Source organism: Myotis yumanensis, unplaced genomic scaffold, assembly GCF_028538775.1.
Source record: "Myotis yumanensis isolate MYYU_CA2020_CCGP unplaced genomic scaffold, mMyoYum1.0.hap1 SCAF_12, whole genome shotgun sequence".
NCBI lineage: Eukaryota > Metazoa > Chordata > Mammalia > Chiroptera > Vespertilionidae > Myotis > Myotis yumanensis.
This window is the reverse complement of record NW_027223763.1, coordinates 33,504,104-33,529,359: the sequence shown is the minus strand read 5'-3', so window position 1 is coordinate 33,529,359 and position 25,256 is coordinate 33,504,104. Positions and strand designations below refer to the sequence as shown.

The following is a 25,256-nucleotide window of genomic DNA, read 5'->3' as shown; positions in this document are numbered from 1 at the left end:
AAAGATTCTTGATACATGTAGCTCTTTTAGAGACCAGCTGGGAGTAGTTAGTCAAATTTATTGCCCAGCAATCCCACTTCAGGGCATATATTCTAGAAAAACTCTGGGTGCAAAAAAAGAATATGATGGCAACTTGAGTGTTCACTGTCAGTGGGAACAAATAAGTAAAATAAGGATGATACACCCTTCTGGATACCTGTAGCTTTTAAAAAGCAACAAAATAGATGTATACCTAGCAACATAGTCTCCCCAAACAGTGTTCTGAGCATAAAAAGGAATAAAATGAGTTCTACAGTCTCATTTAATTTATAAAACTTTAAAGTGCATATATACTAAACAATACTAATCATTTTATAAGGTTGTATGCAAAGTCAAAGATATGTATGAACCTGGTTGCTGTCGCTGGGAATGGAAATGGAAAATAATGGAAAAGGTTAATCAGTCAATCAAACATAAGAGGCCCAAAGGGATCAATGATAAGAATGGGTCATAAACTAATGATTAACTAACATAGTTTCAAAAGAAACACACCCACACATACAGACTCCTGTGAGCTCGCTATGGGCCTAAAATTTAGGAACTGGTATAACCCAATGCAGCCATTTTCCATAGGGAATGGGCCACTGATATGATACTGGGTCTTCAGTGCAAATGCCAGCTTGCATCCTGGTTGTTTCGGGAGTGCATTGTTTGTGGGGGGTCCTTCTCTCTCCAGGAAAACTTGTGAGGAACAATGGACTCAACACTGCAAACAAGTAGCCTGGAAAATGTGTGAAAACTAAGAGAAGAAATGCCATGGCACCTGCACAAGGTGCTGACCAGGTAAACGCCAGCGCCTCCCTCACCACAGCCCCTGCTTTCCTGTCCCTGACAGCTTGTCCCTAACTCTGACTTCACCTGTAGCAAAAGGCAGTTTGTAAGCGATTAAGAGTTTCTAACTATTCAAATTTTGCTTTCCATACCAAGAGGAGTTGGGTAAGCAGCCTATGGTTCTCTCTTCTACACAGACCTTGAGGGTCAAGTTGTGACAAATGACATACAACACATCGGATGGCTGAAACAGGTCCTAGATCATTTTTGAAGAGAATTAATGGTCTGAAAAAAGACAGAGTTGGAGCAGATGACCGCGATCGGGTGATGGCAAATAGACAGGACAAGCCCGACAATGGCACTTCCCTGGTGTGGAGAGGACTCATGGCAAAAGAACTTGAGATGCAGGATGTTACAGCATCAGGGCCATTCTTCAGAAGCCTTCCCTGTCTGCCCTTGCTGGACCAGGGCCCAGCTGAGGTCATAGCAGGGAGATGTGTGTCTTTCTATTTAGCTATTAACACATATCACAACTGTCTGTTTACGTGTCTGTCTCCTCCCACCTCACCCCCAGGGACTTTGTGTTACACTGCCTGCCACCTAGCAGCTGTTCTATAAATGTTCAGAGAACACAAAAACAAATAAGTGAATGAGGTAGGGAACCAACTACTCTTTCCCAAGAAGAAGAAGAAAGCTGATATTGGTGCCCTCCTTTACATAACATATTTAGTGGAGAACTTACTAGTGCCCAACACAGGGGTCCTACAGTGAAAAATCCACCCAGAGACCCTCGTGTAAAGGGGATACATAATAAACCCCAAAACAACTTAACAGGGTCACTTCAGATCTAAGTGCTTAAAAGACAGCAAAATGGGTATGAGAAAGGATGATGTAATGATGGGCAGGAGGGAGGCTACTTCAGTAGTCCAGGAAGACTTCTCAGAGGAAGCGACATCTGAACTGAGGTCTGAATTTCTAGTAGGAGCCACAGACCCACAGGGGTTGAACACACCAGGCAGAGGAGATAAGAACAAGAATCCTGCCCTGTTGCTATTCCATAGAAGGAACAGGAAAGATATTTTTACTGAGAAAGAATGGAAATAGGTCCCTAGGGTCCTGTGTGTTTGCTTTGTAATTTGTCTTTAATATGAAAGAAAATGTATGGCATGTACTGAATATGCCCATTGTGTTCAGTACGTACTCGGGGAGGCTGCCTGGTTTTTATACACTCAGAATATACAGAAGCTAAAAGCATGCTCCTTCAAAAAGTGTTGGCAAGTAAAATAAACCAATCAGAGAAAGACAAATACCATGTGATCTTACTAACATGTGGAATCTAATTAACAAAATAAACAGAAGGACAATATAGAACCAGAGGCATGGATACATGGAACAGACTGAGAAATGTCAGAGGGGAGAGGTTGTGGGGCGGACTGTTTAAAGAAGGTGAAGGGATTAGCTAAAGAACATATATGCATAGCCCATGGACACAGACAATAGTGTGGGGAGGGCCCAGGGAGGGATTGGGGAAGATGGGCAAAGGGGTGGGAGGTGAAATGGGGACATCTGCAATAGTGTCAACAATAAAAAATTTAAATTAATAAAAAAGAGCATTGGCAAATGAGAAGCCAATGAAAAGTCACATGGCCTCACCTTCTAATCCTTTACTTTCCCTATAGCTCTCCATAAGCATAAGCAGTTCCTACAAAGCAGATCTTTATCTGCATTTGTAACAATCTCTAGAGCTGCTGAAGAATGGCTCCAGCACCACAGAACTTTATGGATCTGCTTTTACTGGACTCGCTATAAATGGCCCATGGACACCACTGCATTTTTTTTAGCTGAAAAATCCTTTGGAGGTCAGCAGTCCATTTGCAACTCTACTCTCTCCACAGCATCTGTGTGTGGTCAGTAAGAATACGTCGAGACAACAAAAAGGGCCCCCATCATCTGGATGGAGCCTTTGTGACTTTATCTCAAACATAAAAAGGATGGAGAGTCTCCCATTACAGACCCATATTGAGTTTGCCCTTGGAGAATTGACCATTATTCACTCATGCCTAGCCGCGTTCTGAAATCCTCACATGTGGGTTTGCTGCTTGGATTAGTATCGATCCACGTCTTCCTTAGAGAACACAGTGCTCCCTGACTAGGAACTTGCCGTCCTCACAGGGAACGGGGAGAACTATGGGTTTCCACCTCCTTAGCTCGGATGTAAGAGAGAAGGCTTTCAGAAGCACGTGTCCCGCCTCTGGTCAGACGCAAGGACCTTTCCCATCACAGTATCACTGTCGTTCTGACTTCTTTTTTTAAAAACATTCATATATATATACATTATTGATTTTTTACAGAGAGGAAGGGAGAGATATAGAGAGTTAGAAACATCGATGAGAGAGAAACACTGATCAGCTGCCTCCTGCACATCTCCTACTGGGGATGTGCCCGCAACCCAGGTACATGCCCTTGACCGGAATCGAACCTGGGACCTTTCAGTCCGCAGGCCGACGCTCTATCCACTGAGCCAAACCGGTTTGGGCCTGACTTTAAATGTGACTATCCCCAAGGGTGTCAACACCTCTGCCAAAATCTGCTGAGCATCACTAGTTTGCTCCCCGGGGAAGGGGAGCATCAGCACAGATGCATCCTTTAGAATTCCCAGAGGGCACACACCTCACAAGATCATTTCCCAGCACAGAGCACCCCTCAGGGACAGCTCTGCCTGTCACAACCTCGGGAGAAGGATGGGTCTCTCTCTCCAACTGTGAATGGAGCTTGGAATTGTGATCAGCAGATGACTGTCAGGATCCACGTATTGTTCCAGTCCCTTTATAAGGGTGACATGCTCACTCGGTCCCTGTCTCTCTCCCCCTCCCTCCCTTCCCTTCTCCGATAAACATGTCATTAGCATTCATGCTACAAATGGCTGGATCACCTGAGTCCTTCTGAACATCCCCTGCCACCAGCTGCCTCCCGACTGGCCCAGGGGAACAGAACACCTGAGTCATACAACAGACTGTGGGCCTGGCCTCCCCTCACCACCCTACGTGGCTGGAGAAGCTGAAGAATTAGATACAGTGTACGTGTACCCATATGAATGAATGAATACATACATACATATATGTATATATGTTCTGACATTTCACTCCAATGTTTGAATTTACATCTATCTTCCTGGACACAGTTTCTCCTCAGCGTACCCATTGAGCCCTACAGCGGGTGGTCAGCACTTGGCACTCTGAGCATAGAACACCCACAATCCTTCAGGGCTTCTCATAAAGTCCCACATTCTGAGCTCTGCCATGGGCCTTGAGGACCCTTTGTTTTTGCAGAGGCCCCTGTGGCCACCAGAGCCCAGCCTTCCCCCAGACCCTGCTGGCTTGAGAGAAAAGATAACCAGGGGCTCTGGTGCCGAATACCCAGCCCTGCCTGGCCTCAAACCATGGAAACCAGCAGGACAGGCACGGGGGGGGGGGGGGGGGGGGGAGGGCGGGGGGGAGACCTCTGTGCAGCCGAATCTCTATAGTCCAGTTCAACTTACCTTGAATGATGCATGCACCCAGGTAGGCAGCATCTGAGAAGGAGCAGAGTAGTCGACCGTGGAAAATATCTCTCTTAATTTGCAGGTACAAAAGGTACCTGCAATACAAAGGAAAGAGTCCCCCTAAGTGTCAGTGATTGCTCATGTTCTATCCACCTGTATCAGCAGCGCCCTCCGCAGCTCCAGGAGTGGCTGAGACATGCCCGCCCCTTGGGGGGCCAGCGCAGAAAACGGAGGGGCCCTCGGAATCCAGAGAACAGCCCAGAGTCTGTGGCAGCTTCCAAAGCTGGGGGGCTGGCCCTTTTCTAAGAGACATGAGAAGGACCAAGGAAAGCCAGAGGGCCAGCAGCCACTGTTCCTGGCAGGAGGTCCCACAGGATGACACCCACCGGTACATGCTTCCCACGTTCTGTGTGAAAGTCAGGAAATGGATGAACTCAGTACACGGGAACCAGTCTCCAGGACACAGACTCAACAGCAATCAATCTCAAGATGACTTTGTTATGAGGCCAGAAAGCAAATTAATTCATAACTGGAGCTGTCACCTATTTAGTGTCCTCTCCCCTCTGCAGGGACAGCAAACTCAGATGCCTGCAGAGCCAGGCAAACCTGATAAGGACTGAAAGGAGCTGGCATAAGGGGCCAGGGAAGCAGAATGGAGAGCGCTGGCCCCATGAAGGGGCCAGCCGCCACACAGTTCCAGCCTGATGCTACTGCATAGAAAACAGGCCAAATGCATCCAGCTTTTCAGGAAATCAGGAGATGGATTTAGAAATTGTGAACCAAAAGGGGCTCCCTTGGCAAACATGACAACTCAGTAACTGAAAGTAACCACACGAGGTGTTCCAATCATAAGAAATTCCTAACTGAACGGGTTATGGGGGAGATCACATTCCAAGGCCTATGTGATAAATTAGGCTCTACCTTGATCCATTGTTTTTGTGCATCTAGAATAACATACTTAAAATGTCAGAGTGATCTCCAGAGGTAAACACTGGTGAGGGGTGAAACAAGGCCAACATTCCTCATTATTCTCTTTACCCACATACCTCTGTAAATTATGTAGGCTAAAGGTGAACTGTCCTGCACCCACCATGTAAAGGGAGCGTGTATCCCTCCGTTTTACTTTTTATCCATCCTAGAGATTTCCCTGCTTTGCTTCCTTCCGCCTCCTCCATCTGCAACCGTTAGATTGCATGCAAACCTTTCCTACGTCTTCTCCTTTGATTCTAGTGTATAAAATAAACTGCTGTTCCCTGGGGGGCATTATCTCATTCCCTTGAGGAGACATTGCGTCTGGGACTAGCCCTCAAAACCATGGCTCATCATACACTCTTTAGACCTTCCTTTAGGTTTAGAATTTCTTTCACTGAAAAAGTAAAGCCCTTTGAATTTTAAACGTTGCAACAAATTCTGTTTTTAAAATTACTGGGGCACCAAACAGGAAAAAAAAAATACACTTGTACCCAATTCATCCAAAGGAGAGGGACACACCAGCATTATTCAGAGTAGCTAAAAAGTGGGAAAACCCAATGCCCATCAACTGATAAAAAGGTAAACGACAGGAGAATGCAATGGGATATGATTCAACCACATAAGGAATGAAGTACTGATTCATGCACAACAGGGATGAACCTTGGAAATACGACACTAAGTGCAAAGAAGCCAGTCACAGAATACTACATATTATGATTCTATTTATATGGAATGTCTTGAATAGGCAAATCTTTAGAGGCAGACAGTGGATTAGTGGCTGCCAGGGAATGACTGCTGGGCTATGGGGTTTCCTACTGGGGTGATAAAAATACTCTGGAATTAGATTGTGGTGATGGTGGCACAAGGTTATGATCATATCAAACCCATTTAAGTGTACACTGTAATATTTGCCAAAAGAAATGAATACTTTTGAAAATCCAAATTGCCTTAGAATAGTGATTCTCAAATGTTGACACGCTGCAGGGCTATGAAAATAGAGATTGCTGGGTCCCAGTTCCCAGGTGATGCTGCTGGTGTGAAACCTCACATGCTACATTTCACCGCTGGTCGCAAAGTACTAGAAATTGATCAAATTTCTCCTCTTTTAAAAAAGAAGGTGGACTACCAGGGCACCTGCCATAAGTTTCTTTTCTACCTGCTAAACATATGCATTGAACAGAAAGCATTCCTTGCCACTTTGTGTGATAAGTTTAGCGTAAAAAAGAGTTTCCAATAACTATTTCCTGATGAATGGGAGGTCTGGGTTCTAATCCTGTAAATTAGAAATCCAGTTGGACAAAAGCTTCCCGAGAAAGGAAAAATCAGCTTTCACAACATCGGAGCCTGGGTGCTGGCTCCTATCCGTCATCTCCAGAGATAATCATGGATTTCTGTGGATTCGACATAATCCACTGAGCCTTCAAAATGGCTTCAGGCTCAGGTGCTCATTGTTTAAATACAATAACCACTAAAATAATAATGATGATGCCTCTTCCTTTGGCATCACATCTGCAGAATGAAAGGATTGTGCACCCAAAGGATCTGGGCCTCCATTATTGTGCCACCATTAATGAGATTGCTTCTCTGCCTGGCCTGAATTTAAACATGGTTCTGACTAAAACATTAAAACCAATATACTTTGATGATATCTAATCGTATACAGCATTTACAAAAAGGGGGGGGGGGATTGTAAGATGACAGCATAAATGGAGAGTTAGAGAATGAAAAAGGATTTCAAAAGTCTTTGTGTATTTGTGTGGTTTTCCTCTCTTAAATCTGCCCTTTTTCCCCAATGTTTCTTTACCCCTAAGCATGGTCATAAATGTGATCTTAACTTCTCCTATATTAAATTCATCTTAAATTTTAGATTAATCTTACAATAAAATAATTTCTCAAACAAGAAGAACTAAACTCTTTCAAGGTAGGGTTTAAACCATAAGTGCCTGGGCATTGCAGTTTTTAGATTCATTTTGAATACTAAGGACCATAATGATTAAGAAAAGCTCATCTACACTGTTCAAGGACTGAGCATCATCTTAATTTCCTTCAGAGACATACAAATGTTCACAATTTTCCATTACTCAGACTTTAGCTGTTCAAGCAAATGCCTGTGAATGCTAACAAATTTAATTGAGAAGGATTTAACTCAAGTTATTAGCTAAAACTTTATTCTCTTTTACTTTCAAACAGGACTTTTCTCAACCACAAAAGATCTATTGTTAATTCCTATTATGACACTATCAATTTTTGTCCTCCACACAAGATCATAGAGAACATAAATGACAAAAGTGAGCCATTTGGGCCCCTGGTGGTTCTTCCTGATTATACTGTTAGCACCACCCTGAGAGCCCAGAGAGCAGGACAAGTCTCTCTCTCTCTCTCACTCTCACTCTCTTTGGAAGCTCAGAAGCTCCTGTTCCCTGGGCTATAGAAAGAGTGGGAACTGAAGAACTTATCAAATAAATGAATAAATTTTTGAGCCATGAGCAGGAAAAATATGTCATGAGTCCATTTACATGAAATGTCTAGAACAGGTAAATCCATAGAGACAGCAAGTAGATTAGTGGTTCCCAGGGGCTGGAAGAGAGGAGACTGAGTACTGGCTGCTAGCAGGTGCAGTGTTTCCTTTGGGGTGGTGAGAAAATGTTCTGGAACTCTCCAGTGGTGATGGTTGCCTAACATTGTGAATGTGCTTAATGCCAATGAATTGTACACTTTGAAATGGTGAAATTCATTTATGTTATATGAATTTTACCTCAATTAAAAAAGACACACACACAGCAGGTCAGATTGCAAAATCCGAACCACCACTTATAATGCCCATTACCTATGTATTTCTCCTTTCCATGCCTGTCCCTGCCCCCGCACCCCAAACACAACCCTCCCTGAATGACTGTGTACTAGTTCATAATAGAGAAGAACCCATCTGCGCCCTCAGTGCCACTATGGTCAAGCTCTACCAGACATTCGCGGATAATGAGAAAGCTAAATACCCAAGAACCCAGCACATCCCCTGCAAATGAGGTTCAGCAAAGGACACTTGTTTCTCTGTTGCATTCGTACCTGCGGAGGTTATTTTAAGAGATAATTATGCAGAGTGATTTCTGCGGTCACCAAATCAGAGCCTCATCAAGAACTTAACACAGAATGGCTCTTCCCCCTCCACTGAATAGGCCCCTCTGGGACCTGATCAGCTGTACTGGCCCAGGCTGTTCACGGAAGCAAAACCCCCAGAATGTGGCCTCAGCACTGGGGAGGCCTGAGAATCAGAATATTCAGAGAGTTGGGCTGAGAAGAGTCTACAAGGAGAGGGAAGCCAGCCCCACCGTCAGTCATTTAGTGAGCGGAATGCAGGATGACAAACAGTCCGTTCTACCAAGTGGTCTCTTCCCTCCCAGAAAAGCTGAGATCCAGAAGATAGGCCCTCGGGGGCTTCACTCACTACGAATTTTCCCATATCCTAAAGACCGTCATCTTCTATCTATTTTTAGCACCCTACTGTCAGATGTTTGCAGGGAGTACCTTCTCCTTATAACCGCTGCTTTTCTGTGCACTTAATTACACTCCCCATGACAAGTGTTTGAAAAATCCTGAGACAATTAAGTGCAAGAGAAACATTCCAAGCCAGGATGCCGAGCTGAGCGCCCACATTGTTGGCACCTCCAGCCTGGAAGACTCGAAGGACCTGGATGGTTGTGGGAGGCCTGCGGGGGAAGGGTTATGTTAAACATAAAACAAATGAAAAATACCTTGTGAGCTCTTCTTTAATCTTCAGGGGTTCATGTGGGTAGAATTTCACTCTAAAGCACATGGTGTATGGTGGATGAGCTGAAACATCATAAAAAAAAAAAAAAGGCATGAGAAAAGCAGCAAAACACCATGGACTCAAACATTCATAGGAAAGTCAGCCGTGAGGCCTTGCAGCCCAGCCTGGGGATGGGGTAGGGGAGAGGGTGATTTTCTGGATGAAGCAGGTATCATACCCAAGAAAACAAGGCCATAGTGACAACCAAACTCAAAACTCTTGACAGGGTGCCCAAACCGAATGCAGGGGTGGTCATAAATGTGATCTTAACTTCTCCCATAGCACTCTAGTCCCCTAGCGCCGTGGTCGGCAAACCACGGTTCGCAAGCCACATGCGGCTCTTTGGCCCCTTCAGTGTGGCTCTTCCACAAAATACCACATTCAGGCAAGCACATACAGTGCGATTGAAACTTTGTGGCCCATGCGCAGAAGTCGGTATTTTGTGGAAGAGGCGGTATTTTGTGGAAGAGCCAAAGAGCCGCATGTGGCTCGCGAGCCATGGTTTGCTGAGCCACAGTTTGCCGACCACTGCCCTAGCACATCTTTCCATTCACAGCACCCCTCCCCTCCTTAATTCTCTCTGGGTCAAAGCTTCAGAGAACATTTCTGACTCTCCCCACCCCCTTGTGAGAAATTGCCCATAAGCACTGCTCAGGTTTTTGGCCACGCCTGTGAGGTAGAAAGATGTCACTGCACATGACCAGTTTTCCCAAAACGATGGTGCCTTTGAACTAAAACTGAGATTTTTAAAATGGAATCAGCCATGCACAGATCCTTCTTTGTATATTTTTCTTAATAGTTTAGTGTTATCTATCTATGAGGCAGTCGCTTGTATGAAAATACTTTTTTAACTTCCTGATTTCTCTGAATCAAGATAAGTACTATGCAGACTGAAATTCTGGTTGAGATCCATGATTCTGGAATGTTCTAATTGCATTAAATACCCAGAACTCAATGACCAGCTAAGGGGATTCTATGGAATTTCTGACACTTTTAATTACAAGACCACCGTTGACTGGCAATGTTAACCTAATAAATACACGCAAGTACAGCAAGATGCATGTGATGGTTAGTATTTCTATTTCTGCAGATCTGACATTCCCTCTCATGTCTCGCTTTTGTCTCAGAGTGGCTACTTGGCATCAGCTCTGAGTCTACATCAATGAAACAGCATCCATTCCCCCCCAAATCCTCTCTCATTATAAGCAGGGGTTAAATCACCAGCCAACTCTACAATGTCTGGGGCTCTTCCGTATGCAGGCAAATTCTTTATGTAGAAAGGACTATTAGCATCAAATATGAATGTATAATGAGGATAGTTTAAAAGGGAAAATAAATCTTAAAAATAATTAGAAAGAAAGCATCTGCCAGACAGGAATACAGCAGTATCTTTTTGGCTATCTCAGCAGAGAGAAACAAATTAAAAATATACACACACATTGCCCTGGCCAGTATGCTAAATGGTTAGAGCACTGGCCTGCGCACCAAAGGGTCACAGGTTCAATTCCCAGTCAAGGGCATGTACCTGGGTTGCAGGTTCAATACCTGGCCCTGGTTGGGGCATGTGCAAGAGACAACCCATTGATGTGTCTCTCTCACATCTATGGATTTTTTTTCTCTCTCACCCCTCTCTCCCTTCCACTCTTTCTAAAAATCAATGGGAAAAATATCCTCAGGTGAGGTTTAATAAAATACACACACACACATGCACACACACTTATGTTAGAGCTCTCCATTCAATGTTCTCCTTCCCCACTGGGAACTAGCAAACTTCTGAGTTGGGCGCTCCTAACCCAACCCTGTGTTCCCTAGATTTAAGAAAGGAAACATTTTCTGGAACATGAGGAGAAAATGAGCACCTCCTATACAGCAACAAAACAAAGAAGAAAATACAACTGATTCTTAAATCATTCATCTTTCATGATATCTAGAAATTCTGTTTTGACTTAAAATATTTTACCTTTACACATTTCCAAGATTTATTTTAAATTGTTTAAACAATCACTCTAAAGCAGTGGTTCTCAACCTGTGGGTTGCGACCCCTTTGGCGGTCGAACAACCCTTTCACAGGGGTTGCCTAAGACCATCTTGCATATCAGATATTTACATTACGATTTATAACAGTAGCAACATTACAGTTATGAAGTAGCAACAAAAATAATTTTATGGTTGGGTGACAACATGAGGAACTGTATTTAAAGGGCCAGAAGATTGAGAACCACTGCTCTAAAGAATTAAAACTAATGACCATTTTATTATAAAATCCATGGATTGTCCTTAACAGAAAGATCAAAAGTTTTTATAAGAACAACAGAGCAAAAAATGGAATTAACTAAGCAAGTTTTCTCCTTCCTTCCTTTCATTAAAGTCCTCAAAATTAATCCATGATTAAGCCCAACCAATGAAGATGATGGATGGATGGATGGATGGATGGATGGTGATGGATAGATAAGCCAACCCCTTTCACTTTCCGTCACTCAGGTCCCCACCCACCTCAAACTCTCCACCACTGTTAATAACTTCATCTACATTCTCCCACCCCTTTTACACCCTCACCCAAATATATGCGAACATGATTACATATGTGAGAGTTTTTTTTTATAATTTAGTCTCACAAAACAAAATCATACTACAGATGTTTCTCTTGCTTTTCTCACTTAATTCTATGTTCTCCCCACCCCTCCAGGATGGTAGATATAGATCTATAATAACTGCATAATCACACAATGGAGAGACCAGAATTTACTCCACTACTTCCACTCTTCTCATTTATCATCATTCAGGTTATTTCCATATTTTTGCAATTCAAACAATATATACACATGTATATATTTATAAAAAGATATATGTATATTTTTTATATTTTTACATATTTAAAGTGTTAAATCCTATATAATAAAAGGCTAATATGCAAATCAACCAAACGACAGAATGACCAGTCGCTATGACACACACAGACCACCAGGGGGCAGACGCTTAATGCAGGAGCTGCACCCTGGTAGTCAGTGCACTCCCACAAGGGGAGCATAGCTCAGCCAAAAGCCAGGCTCCAGTGGAGGTGGTGGGAGCGGCAGGCGGACATCCCCGGAGGGGTCCTGAACTGCGAGAGGGCACAGGCTGGGCTGAGGGACCCCCCTCACCCCAGTGCACAAATGTCGTGCACCGGGCCTCTAGTATATTTATAAAAGAACATATGCACAAGGGTATATGTATTTATATAATTGTGCACATATCATTAAATACTTGTATTTTTATTTCTATAACACAACCTCCCAAAATTTGAACTGTTGGGTCAGCAGATATGGGAAAATATCTTAGAGAAAGCAGAAAAATGAAAACCAACTTAAGGTAAATTGGGGAAAGTAGGACCACAGTAGATGGTCCCATACTAAAGCCGTCATTCTTTTCTCCTACCTAGTCAGCATATCTGTTTATCGTGCCGTGGGCTGGCTTTCATAGTTATCTGAGTTCATTAGATACAAATCAGGACTCACACTCATTCCAGAGATCAAGCTGTGAGGCTCACAGGCAGCACCCCAGGCAACCATCTTTGAGAACCCCTGATGGCAGTAAGTCATTCCACCCAGTCATCCTCGTTCCAGGACCTAAAGCTCCACGTGGTCTAATGCTTCTCCTACACACAGAGCCCTTCCATCATTTGAAGAGAGTGCTATGGTCCTTCCGAGTCTTCTCTAAAATAAACAGCCCCCGTTCTTTTAACTGTTCCTCAGGTGAAGCAGTTTTGAATGACCTGGGTTTATTCCTGTCTACTCTGTGTTTCCTGGAGCATGGGGTCCCAGGGGTTGTCACATCTGCTCAGGTGAGGGGACCATCACCAGCATCACTTTGAACATAATCGTTGCTTCCCCCAAGCAGCCTCATCTCAATATTAATTCACTCTGAGTTTACAATAAACATTCTTAAATCTTTTCATATATGCTGTTGCTAAGTCAGAAATAAAAAGTCACTAAATTCCTGACCTCTCCCTCCATTCTCTAGGACAGTGATGGCAAACCTATGACACGCGTGTCAGAGGTGACACGCACACTCATTTTTTTGGTTGATTTTTCTTTGTTAAATAGCATTTAAATATATAAAATAAATATCAAAAATATAAGTCTTTGTTTTATTATGGTTGCAAATATCAAAAAATTTCTATATGTGACACGGCACCAGAGTTAAGTTAGGGTTTTTCAAAATGCTGACACGCTGAGCTCAAAGGGTTCGCCATCACTGCTCTAGGATGTGATGGTAGCAGATAGTAATACAAGGTACTAGTGATACACTCACAGGCACAGGCCACACTATTTAAATGTAAGCTTTTGTTTTGTGGGGACCAACATTCCTATCTGAAGACAAGAAGGAAATGAGGGGTGGGAAATGGGAGGGAGGGGATGGAGAAGACCAAATTCAATTCAACAACTCCACAGCTGAAAAACATTTTACTCAGCTATGTAAGTGCCAAAAATTAGAGTACCACCGAGTAGCAAAGAAGGAAAAAATCCATTTAAAAATGCCAGGAGCACATAATTGCACAGAAAATGGCAGGGGTTCTTTCTAACAGCCCTCCCTTACCTGCCAGCCAGGGCTGAGGAGGCCAAGTGTCTCCATAGGGCAGCTCAGGGGCCCTGTTCTGCGTCAGCAGATCCTGGGGTATAATCATTTGGGTAGTTTGTTGCCAGTGAGAACACAGGGAGAAGAACAGGCATTTGTAAAGCAGAGACAGGCTTTCTCATCTGCACTTTGAGACCTTGCCCAGAAATGGGGGTGGGGATGCCAAAGGATTAGGTGAACAAGCTCCCAGGCAAAAATGAAAAAAATAAAAAACATTCTATTATTAACCAACAAACATCCTCAAGTCTTTGTAGAAACAAATAGGACATTTTTTGCAAATAAAATATTACTTAGCAGCTTTTCTTAAAATGCGGAGGTCTTCCCCCAATCACTGTAAATAACTATAGACAAAAACCAATTTCAAGAATAGACATATAAAATCACAATCTCTCTCATATACATTCTGGCCAACAGCTATGACAAATGTCCCCGAACTCCTTTAAACAGTAGTTGAAACATAGAGCCTGGGGCTCTGGCAGATGTTAGGCAATTCCTATACCTGGAATCTCAATCTCTCTCTCCCTCTCTCTCTCTCTCTCTCTCTCTCTCTCTCTCTTCCTCTCTCTCTCTCTCTCTCGCCTCCCTCATCTGGAACTCTATTTTTAAAAAAAGTGACCCATTTGTCAGGCTTTCAGACTCTGCAGAAACACTGCAAAGGGTCTGGTGTTGCAGAAAAGGACCACGAACACCCTGCAAAGAAGCTAACTTTCCAAAGGACCCCAAGTAGGCATCAGGGCTCCTGGCTTTTTACCGACAACTGACACCTTTTGATTCCTCACTGAATGAACGGTGTCCCTCCCATGCCTTTCTGGGGACTTCAGCATGAGAAACGAGGAACACACCACCATGTCTTCACTGGTGAAACTGCTCAGGCATACAAACTCTTTCTGCACATGTGCAAAAGGACACTTGGACAACAAAAGGACAGACACTCCTCACTCATTCAATGACCTGTAACTCTTGGGATGTGTTCAAATGAACCAGCCACAGAGAACTGCTCTCATAAGGACCGCTCTCCTGCTTGGAAATGATTGTCATCGTTCAGCGACAACTGCTGCTATCATCGGCACCAACAGCAGTCATAATCCCCCATCACTCTTTTACTGAATGACAACCAACAGCCTCCAAGATGCTGCTGGCACTGTGTTGCCTCTGCTTTCAAAGCAGAAATGGTTTTTTAAAAATTGTATTTAACTCATCCACCTCCTGTTATGGTTCTGTCTTATGCTTTAGTCACACACACAGCACACCACGCGCCCACACGTGCGGGCGCTGAGTGAAGTCACCCTCTAAGAACTCCCGGCGGGGGGGCGGGGGGAGCGGGGGGGGGGGGCGGGGGAGGCACTGGCATGCTGAGCAGCTGCCTCACCGATTCTTATTCTCTGAGTGCTGTGCCTGCCTCTGCTGTTCAGGAAAAGCTCTAACAGGGACTTTGGTGTCCAACATGTCTAATCTCAAGTTCACCATTTGGACAAATTGCTGTGGCCAAACAGAAATTCTCTGCTTCCAATTCCTCATCCGTAAAATGAGGATAATGATGGAACCAAGGACCCCGAGTAAGGACCAGCAAAGTGTCTCTGTAAGGGGCCTTAAGGACACTATGTTAAGTGAAATAAGTCAGGGAAAGACAAATACAGTATGAACTCACATAGCTCGCTTAAATCTCACTCAAAACAAATGAACAAGCTCATAGATACAGAGAACAGATTGGTGGTTGCCAGAGGCAGGAGTGGGGTAGGCAAAATGGGTAAAGGGGGCCGAAAGGTAAAAACTTACAGTTACAAAATAAATAAGTCATGGGAATGTAATGTAATGCAAGCACAGTGGCTACAGTTAACAATACTGTATTGCACATTTGAAAGTTGCTAAGAGAATAGATCTTAAAAGTTTTCATCACAAGAAAAATATTGTGTAACTATGTATGGTATGGATGTTAACTAGACTTATTGTAAAGATCATCTAATATATGCAAATATCAATTCACCATGTTGTACACATAAAACTAATATGTTATATGTGAATTATATCTCAAATAAAATTTTTTAAAGAAAATTAACAGGTGCAAGATGCTACATTAAGGTGTTTGCTTTAAAATAAGGAGGTAGAAATAGGACTAGAGAATGTGATTTGATTCCAGTGGATTTTCTCTCCACAAAGATGTAAATAATTTATAACAACAGAATGATTTGACCAAGAAAGGAACAGCTAGAAGATGCAAGGACTGTCCCCTAGAGCAAGCATGTCAAACTCAACAGTCCGAGGGCCACATGACTCATTTATTTGGCCTGTGTTAGCCTTTGAGTTTGTTAGTCTTTAGTAAACTATAACTATATATAACATGTGAGACCCTTGCTTTCCTCAAACCCACTCTCTTCCCCAGGAGTAACCACAGTTACTACACATTTTAGCAGCCCTTCTTCGAGGCACTCTTAGATTCATGCTTGCCCTAGAGATTTCAGAGGGAGTATGGCTCTGCTGACACCTTGATTTCAAACCTTTAGCTTCCAGAACTGTGAGAGAACACATTTCTATTCTTTCAGCCCCCACCCCGCTGGCAGCCTTAGGAAATGAATATACTCAGCAAGGGGAATGATTGGAAGAACAGAGTTGGGAGTCAGGCATCCAAACTGGCCTCAGGAACATGGGACCTGTGGCTTTTCTCCTGGTCCTTACACCAGAGCAAAATCTATGCTCCTGGTACTCTCTGTGCGACAGAAGACATGTTCGCATGGACAAAATCACTCAACTCCACAGCTAAGAAATGCCACGTAAACATGAAGCTTCACAAATATTACCATCAGAGACAGAAATTACAGGCTTTGGGGAAGAGCCATCATAACTTGAAGGAGGGAACACTACAGACATCAGCCAGCAATGTGACTCAACATTGCTCTTATGGCCAAGGGGAGCCACGCATCATGCAGAGGGTGGAGGTCCTAGCCAACCTGATTTGCACGCCAAAGCCATTTCCAAGCACCCCTATTCCTTCAGGGCGCTTGGTAACTAGAGCAGGAAGGTCTTAAGCTCCCTGCTGGGCTAGTCAGGCACCAGCCAGGATTAAGCAGAGAGCCTCTTTGGATGAGTAAGCGGCTTTCTCTCATCTAGGTCTCTGTGTTTATAGCACCTGCTTGATGCATAATGCACTCTGATTCCTTTTTTTTCCTTTCCTCTTTCTTTCTTCCTTGACTTTTGCATAAAATCTTCTCTCCTTTTGTTTTCTCTTTTTTATTACCAAGTAATATATGAAAATATTATCATTGTAAAATACCTGAGTAAACTATAACTATATATAACATGTGAGACCCTTGCTTTCCTCAAACCCACTCTCTTCCCCAGGAGTAATCACAGTTACTACACATTTTGGCAGCCCTTCTTCTAGGCACTCTTAGATTCATATAAAGTTTATTCTATATAATAGAAGGCTAATATGCAAATACAGGGAACGGAGGAACAACCAGAACAACTGAACAACCAGTCGCTATGATGTGCGCGAAACATGGCGGGCGTCGGCTGCAGCAGCATGGTGGAGCAGGTGAGCGGGGGTGCCAGACCAAGGCGGGGTGTCGGTCGCTGTCATTGGGGCAAGCCTCTGGTGGTTACTGAAAATTCTTTGCTCCCGTGCACCGCAGTCCTACCCGGCTCTCGCACCTGCTGCCGGTGCCAGCCCCACTCACACCCACAGCCGCCCGGCGCCAGTCCTGATCGCTTGGCACCATCAGCAGGTACAAGTGGTGACTGCCAGCCCCGATTGCCCCTGAGGGCTTCTCCACCTCCCCCCCGCTCCTGAGGGGCAATAGGGGCAGCAGCCACCACTCGCACCCACTTCTGTGACTGGCCCCAATAGCACCACGCCATCAGCGGGTGCAAGCAGGGCTGGCACCATCAGCACGTGGGAGTGGCAGCAGTGGGAGTGGGGCTGCTGGCAGAGAGGGCACCGGGGGCCATGGCAGGAGGGACCAGGCGGGGGCATGGAGGATGGGCCGAGACCCACCCCTGTGCCCACCACAGCCTCACGGCCCACAGTTCCTTTCAAAGTGCACAAATTCATGCATTGGGCCCCTAGTCTATAATAATAAAAGCATAATATGCTAATTAGACCAACTTCCTTCTGGACAAAGCCGGGGCTGCAGCCACGGGATCGAGGAAGCCGCCATGGCTGTGTAGGGGGGATCCGGGCAGCCGCCCGGGCTGCAAAGGCCTACTCTTGCACAAATTTTGTGCATCAGGCCTCTAGTTTTCATATAAATGGAGCATCCCACATGTGGTGTTTTTACTTGTTTTTAACTCTATGCTATATTTAATAAATCTTTCAGTGCCAGAAATAAATGTCTGCCTCGTTCCTTTTGATGACCACATGTATTCCACATAATTTATTTAGCTTTGCCAAAATTGCAGGGCTTTTTATTGCTTCCAGTTCTCAATGTTATGAGCAATGTTGCAAAGGACATCCTTGAAAAATATATACCTGTGCTGGAATAAATTTTTCTCTAGACAGATTCAAAGATATTGCCTTGTTGGATCAAGAGATAGAGGCCTTTTTAATATTGAAGGATACAGCCAAATTTCCCTCTCAAATGGGTTTACCATTTACACACTTCTGCCGGCGGTGACACTCTCATCCTCACCAACTGGATATTATCAGTGTTTACAATTTTCTCAGTATGATAAACATCTTGTTTTCTTGTGCACATTCCTTGTTACTAATGATACTGAGCATCTGTTTATGTGTTTTGTTAGCCATTTATTTTTATTCCTCCTATGTGTATTTTCACATTTCTCTGTTGAGTTGTTTATCTTTGGATTCATAGCATCACACTTAATATATGCTGCATATTGCTACCTGTTATATATTTAATAAATGCTCTTCCCATTATTTTGCTTGTATTTTAACTTGCTTATAATTCATTTTATAGTCATTAATTCAACAAATATCTACTGAAAATCTACTCTGTGCAGTGAACAAACCAAATATTCTGGTACAAAAGTTTTAAGTTTTACACAGATTTGTTAGCATTTTGCTTTGTTGCTTCTGGATTTTAGTTTTTCCTTAGGAAGTCATGCACTACTCCACAATTATGAAAAGTACTCCTAAATTTTTACCTAAAGTTTCTATGGGTTGTTAAATATATTGGGCTTTTGAATTCATCTGGAATTAATCTTACGTATGGTATGAGGCATGTCCTTAGCTTTTTCCTCCAGTGGAAAAAATGTCCAAAGTCATGCCTCGAATAATCTACCTTCCTGTCTCTGATATGAATTACAATCTTTGTTATAACCCATATTCTCAAATAATGACTGAATTTGGAATTCTTTTTGTTGTTCCACTGATTTTTTTCCAATTTCTGGGTCTATCTTAATTACTGTGTATGTCTATCGCTAGGCCTCTTTTAATTATTATAACTCATAGGCCTTCATTTGCTATCTAATAGAACCAGAATCCTATCATTCTTTTTTTTTTTTACTTTTTTATTGATTTCAGAGAGGAAGGGAGAGAGAGAAATAGAAGCATCAATGATGAGAGAGAATCATTGATCAGCTGCCTCCTGAATGCCCCCTCCTGGGAATTGAACCCGCAACACAAGCACATGCCCTGACTGAGAATCTAACCTTGGCCTCCTGGTTCATAGGTCAACACTCAACCACTGAGCCACACCGGCAGGCCCTATCATTCTTTACATAAAAGGTGGAGCAAAAGTATGTCCACAGTTGTTCATATGAAAAATACAATAATTAATAAATAATAATACAAGAATATACTGTTTTGTGTACTCACAACTTAAACCTACTTTTGCTCTATCCTGTATTTATTGTGGCTGGTCTTTGAACGTTTTCTTTTGCCAATGAGCCTTAGAATCAGTTTGTTACATGCCATAAAGAACCTCACTAAAATTTTGATTTGAAATTTATTCAATGTATGTGTTAATTTGTGAAGAATTGACTAATCATATTAACCAGAAACATGAGAAGTCTCCATTTATCAAGCTCTTTTTTATCTGCGTTACCGTAACTCCACAGTAAAATCTCATAGTTTTATTTGTATAGATCTTGAACATTTCTTGTTACATTTATTTACAATAAATTTGTTTTTACTTGTTATTGCTATTGTAAATAATAGCACTTCTTCCCATTATAGTTGATAAACAAGTTACTGCCTAAGAAAGCTATTGCTTTAGAATATTAACCAAGTATCCAAGGACAAAAGCCACTATTAGTTGTGGGGAAGGGTTGGGGAAGGAAAGCAAACAGAGAGCTTGGAGAGATCCAGAGAAGACGACACCAAGTTACAGATGCTATGAGGAGCTCTGAGAAAGAATCCAGCCTCACTCAGCACTCTAGACTTGGCTGAACAGAGTCAGAGGGTCAGGGGAGCAAGACAAAGAAGTCTCAGAATCCTTTAGGGAAAGTGCTATGTCTGGAACTTTGGAGAATACTGAAGAACTGACAGCAGGGTGTGTTTAAGCAGAGCAGGAATCTTAGCTAGAGCACACAAGTCTCCCTGAGGCCGACACAGGGCATGAAAGAGGCTGAGCAGGTTATGCCCATCCCAGTGGTGAACACAGAAGTACGGAGAGTCAACCAGTGAGGAGATCTGGAGTGGGGACCACAAGAGGGCATCACCTACAGACTTGCAGGACAGACCATGGCAGGAGCCACAGGCCTCAACAGCACAGGCCAGTGCGCACTCAAAGGCCAACGAGACTAGTTACATCCAGAAAGGATGAGTGGGGAGAGAGGCCCACAACCAAAGACCAACCCACAGGAGCTGCGCCAGGGGAGGAATCAGAGGACTGTGCCCTCACTGCCAGGATGGTACGTAAGCTTCCCTGCCTCCTGATGCCACTCTGGGGGTGGGGAAGGAGGAAGATCTCACCATAAAAATAAGTTGGATAATATCTATTTTCAACAATATTTGGGGGAAACAAGCACTCCCATAGAACATTAGTGGGAGTAAATTATTATAAGCTGTTTGGATGGATATTGATCAGTAAGGACATGTAAAATGTCTACACCTTTCAATCCAACAATTCTACTTCTAGGAGTTTCTAGTACAGATGTTCCAGATGCAAGGGTGTACATTCAAGCATGTTTATTACTGCACAGTTTATAACAGCAAAAGACTAGAAACAACTTTGATGTCCATTAATAAATAAGTTACATACATGCATACAATTAACTATCAGAAAACCATTTTTTAAATGAAGCCAATCATCTATCTGATATTCGAAAATATGTAAAAATATTAAGAAAACACCTGGCCGGTGTTGCTTAGTGGTTGAGTGTCAACCTATGAAACAGGAGGTCACAATTCAATTCTGTCAGGGCACATGCCCAAGTTGCAGGCTCAATCCATAATAGGAGGCGTGCAGGGGAAGCCAATCAATGATTCTCATCAATGATGAGAATCTTTCCCTCTTCCGTCCTCTCTGAAATAAAAAATATATTATTTAAGCCCTAGCCGGTTTGGCTCAGTGGATAGAACGTCGGCCAATGGACTGAAGGGTCCCGGGTTCAATTCCGGTCAAGGGCACATGCTCAAGTTGCCGGCTCAATCCCCAATGGGGGCGTGCAGGACGCAGCTGATCAATGATTCTCTCTCATCATTGATGTTTCTATCTCTCCCTCTCCTTCTCTGAAATCAATAAAAATACTTTTTTTTAAAGAAAACAAGATGAAGAATAATATAGATTTTATCTTGTTTTTGTTGATAAAGGCCTTTCACATGTTGGGGGAGCTTATATAACAAAAAAATTCCTAGAGGGATATATAAAATACTGGTAACAACAGTTATTTATTGGGGAGATCTAATGGGGAGGAGAAAGAAAATATGGTTTTCATTTTAAACTTTTCTGAACTGTTGGGAAAAAACAACGAGCATGATATTATTAAAAGTGAATTTTTAAAACACTAGTAAGAAATAAGAGTAATGCCTCAGCAAAGTGTGTGCTAACCAGGACGGCTGAACCTCTGCCAGCCTGTGGGAACACCCACGGAGGGATCTTCATCGGGTCAGGGCAAAGGACCTGAAAGTCGGGCATCACGCTAGTGAGGGAGAGGAATGGGAGAAACCGCTCTTCCCAGGAACTGTGCCCTCGCTGCCTACTCAGAGTATAAAGGCATGCCCACACCCAAGCTGGAAGCTGTCTGGGTTCTGCAACAAGATCCTTTTAATAAATTCATGAATGAATCTCAGGAGTTGGACCCAGTTTCTCTGAGTTAACATTTTATAAGCCCTAATTTTTTTCTAATTTACATTAGAGTTCATGTTCCAGGACATATGGATAAGAGCACAGAAATTCTTGATCTAACAGACAACAACAACCACAACAAAACCAGGTGTGTGATCTTGAGAAAATGACAAAAAGTTTCTTCACTCGTGTCCTTAATACAACAGAGGACTGGGTAGTGAGTGAGAAGACCCTTGCAGGTTCCTAGAAGCAGTGAGCCACTGCGTCAGGCTTACATGCTGAATTTTACACAGCTCTTTTTCCAGAACCAGATGCCACTCATCATTAGATTGGCACTGGTCAGTAGTCATACGTTCATCTTTATACCACTTTTGTAAAACACTATGAGTTTTCAGTTGTTTGTTCAGATTTACTAATGGCAGAGACGAAGCTCTTTAGCAGCAAATTCTTCACAAGTTTTAAATGTTTTCTTCTATTAACTGTTGAAATGCATCTTACTTTCGAGACAGATTTATACTTCAAAATTGTGTGCAGCCTAAGGAACATATTTCATGACATTTAAGAACCAAAGTCAAAGAACCACTTACTTTAAGTACGTTTTCCTGGGAAATTGTCTAAATATTTTAAACTATGTAAACAAAAATATCAAAACTTGTAGTTAAGGGATAAAAGCTAGGCATTGGTTATTTTTTTCTCAGAATGATGTTTGTTCATTCTCATTATCCTGCGAGTCATTCTCTACAGAGCTTCCTGGTACCTCTGTCCTGCTACTTCTTATCAGATGCTTGTCCCAATTCTCTTCCAGCCTCACCCCACAGCCTGACCTCTCTGGACCTTCCATGCTCATGCTGTCCATTTTCATCTCTCACATCTTTCCTGCCATCTCCCGGCAGCGCCCATTGCTCACAACAGCCACGGTTGTTAGCTGTCTGGCTGTCTTTCCTGCACTGGCCAGATAGTTTGCTCTTCAGAGATGGAAGAGGGGAGGGGGAACAAAGGGAAGGGAGAGAGAGGGAGGGGGGAAAAGAGAACTAGGAATAAATATGTTGGCTGCCAGAGTGCCATCCACGTTCCGTCTCTTCCTTCTCCCACTCAAAACCCTGCCCAGAATAATTTCTTCATATTTGGAAAAAGAAAAGAATCCCCTGAGTGACATAATATGTGATCTCCAATGAGAAGCTGATTGATCGCCTACGTTTCAGGGCCGTGGGAAAGTTGGCACGGAGGGTAAATGGATTTCAGGGCCGGCAATGAATCTGTGAGGTGCATTTCAGAAGCTCTCCTCCAAACCATAAATAAAAGCAGGGCGACTGCAGCCTGGCAGTGGGGGACCAGACAAAACTCCATGCCCACCCAGGACCACTAGTCAATACCCTCGTCACAACGCCTCAGAGAGAGGTTTTCCAAAGGGACTTCTCCAAGAGCTCATCAGGGAAAAAAATAAAAATATTTAAAAGGGCAGGTCAAAACACCAGAGCTTGCAAACAAGTACTCAGAAAAAAAATATTTATCTTATAGAGTTTGAGGGTGGAAAAGAACAACACACTCTTCAGTAAAGAGACAGCAAGATTTTAGTTTCAAAATACGCCCCCAAGACTGCATCTCCCACCCTGAACCATTTACTAGCAACCCCACAACCAGAAGGAACCAGGAACCTGGTGATTATGTATAACACATATTTAACCATCTAATCCAATTCCCATGTGAATATGGAACATGAGGGTAAGCTGGTGGAGAGGGAGAGACACGGGCTGGGAGGGAGGGGGGGTGGCTATTGGAATAGTGACTGCAAAGAGGCCCAAGGCCAGCAAATAAGAGAGAGGCCACACAGCTCTCACTGGGAGAGAGAAGCCCCACCCCCACAGATCTTCAACTAAAGCAGTTTCTTCCCTGGCAGGAAAAACTCTGTGGAGAAACAGAATCTGTCTTTGGACACTTCACGGCAAAGGTGAACCCACAGGTTGACACTTACATTTCATTTGCTTGAAGATGGACTTGTTAGGTTCAAGCCAGTGCTGGGGAGAAAAAAACAGAGATTGCGGGTCAAATGGCTGGACCATATGATGCATACTTAATAACTAAAAGGGATTTAATAAAGATACTCTTTTTCCAAAGTACAGCCTTGTTTCCTATAGGTATTCCTCAGGGTTCCACTTCTGAAGATCCACATGAACAATTCAGCAACAAAAATACCATAGGCAAGGGTATAAAACTGCAGAGAATTAACACTTGCTGAGCAGTGTTTGAGTCAGACAGTTGCTAGGGGAGAAGGACAAGAGAGCGAACATGCACCTAAACGGGATGTTCTCGTGGCTCTAGTTGAATCCTCGGTGATCCTTTGAGCTCCATTGCTCTAGGAAAACCAGAGACAACTAAAGACTTGGACATCATTGACCTCAGAGTCACAATCCAAGACAGCATCAGCACCCTGCCCACCCCTCCTTCCCCAAGGCAGCCTCCTCCCAGGTTAACAGTGGGTCAAGCCAGCATCAGCCCCGTCATGCACAGAGCCGATTCTTACTTTGGAGTAGGGAGGAAAAAATGATTTTTAATATCTCATTTAAGAGGCCTGAGGTCATCATGAAGGAAAAATCAGCTCCCTCACAAAACAAAGGAGCTCAAAGACTTGGGCAGGCATCTGAAGCAGACTTCTTGCTGGCCCCAGCGGCCAGCTCTCTCTACACCATGTGTGATGGTCACTTCAACATGTTGAGATCTGGGAAGCTTTTGATATCACATGATGTCCCTGAAGCCACTTAGGGAATTTCAGGAAACATCACTTTATACACCTACTAGAGGCCTGGTGCACGAATTTGTGCACCAGAGGGGTCCCTCAGCCTGGCCTGTGGGATCAGGCTGAAACCAGCTCTCCAACATCCCCCAAGGGGTCCCAGATTGCGAGAGGGTGCAGGTCAGGCCGAGGGACTCCACTGGTGCACAATCAGGGACAGGGAGGGATGCAGGAGGTTGGCCAGCTGGGGAGGGAATGTGGGAGGCCTTCAGGACATGTCTGGCCCATCTTACTCAGTCCCAATCAGCCGGATCCCAGCAGCAAGCTAACCTACCGATCAGAGGTCTGCCCCCTGGTGGTCAGTGTACGTCATAGTGAGCAGTTGAGCAGCCTTAGCATATCATTAGCATATTACACTTTGATTGGTTGAATGGCTGACTGGACGACCGGACACTTAGCATATTAGGTTTTTATTATATAGGATAATTTATAAAGACAATAGGGGGGTTGCCATGGGTATCCACCAAGAGGTCTGGGAGTCCCCACTATAGGTCCCCCCACCCTGTTTGATACAGGAGAGGAAACGGGACACTTATC

The 25,256-nt window shown here is 43.6% G+C and overlaps 1 protein-coding gene across 2 annotated transcripts in view; it reads right to left on the bottom strand.

The window, feature by feature from the left end:
- Positions 1 to 25,256, bottom strand: part of FRMD3 (FERM domain containing 3) — a 237,131-nt gene that overhangs the window by 73,636 nt on the left and 138,239 nt on the right. For both annotated transcript variants that reach the window (XM_070431443.1, XM_070431444.1), the window contains exons 3-5: positions 23,901 to 23,943; positions 9,073 to 9,151; positions 4,349 to 4,446 (exon numbers count right to left, since the gene is read on the bottom strand). In XM_070431443.1, the coding sequence (XP_070287544.1) occupies positions 4,349 to 4,446; positions 9,073 to 9,151; positions 23,901 to 23,943 (220 nt within the window). The remainder of the gene's footprint in view (positions 1 to 4,348; positions 4,447 to 9,072; positions 9,152 to 23,900; positions 23,944 to 25,256) is intronic.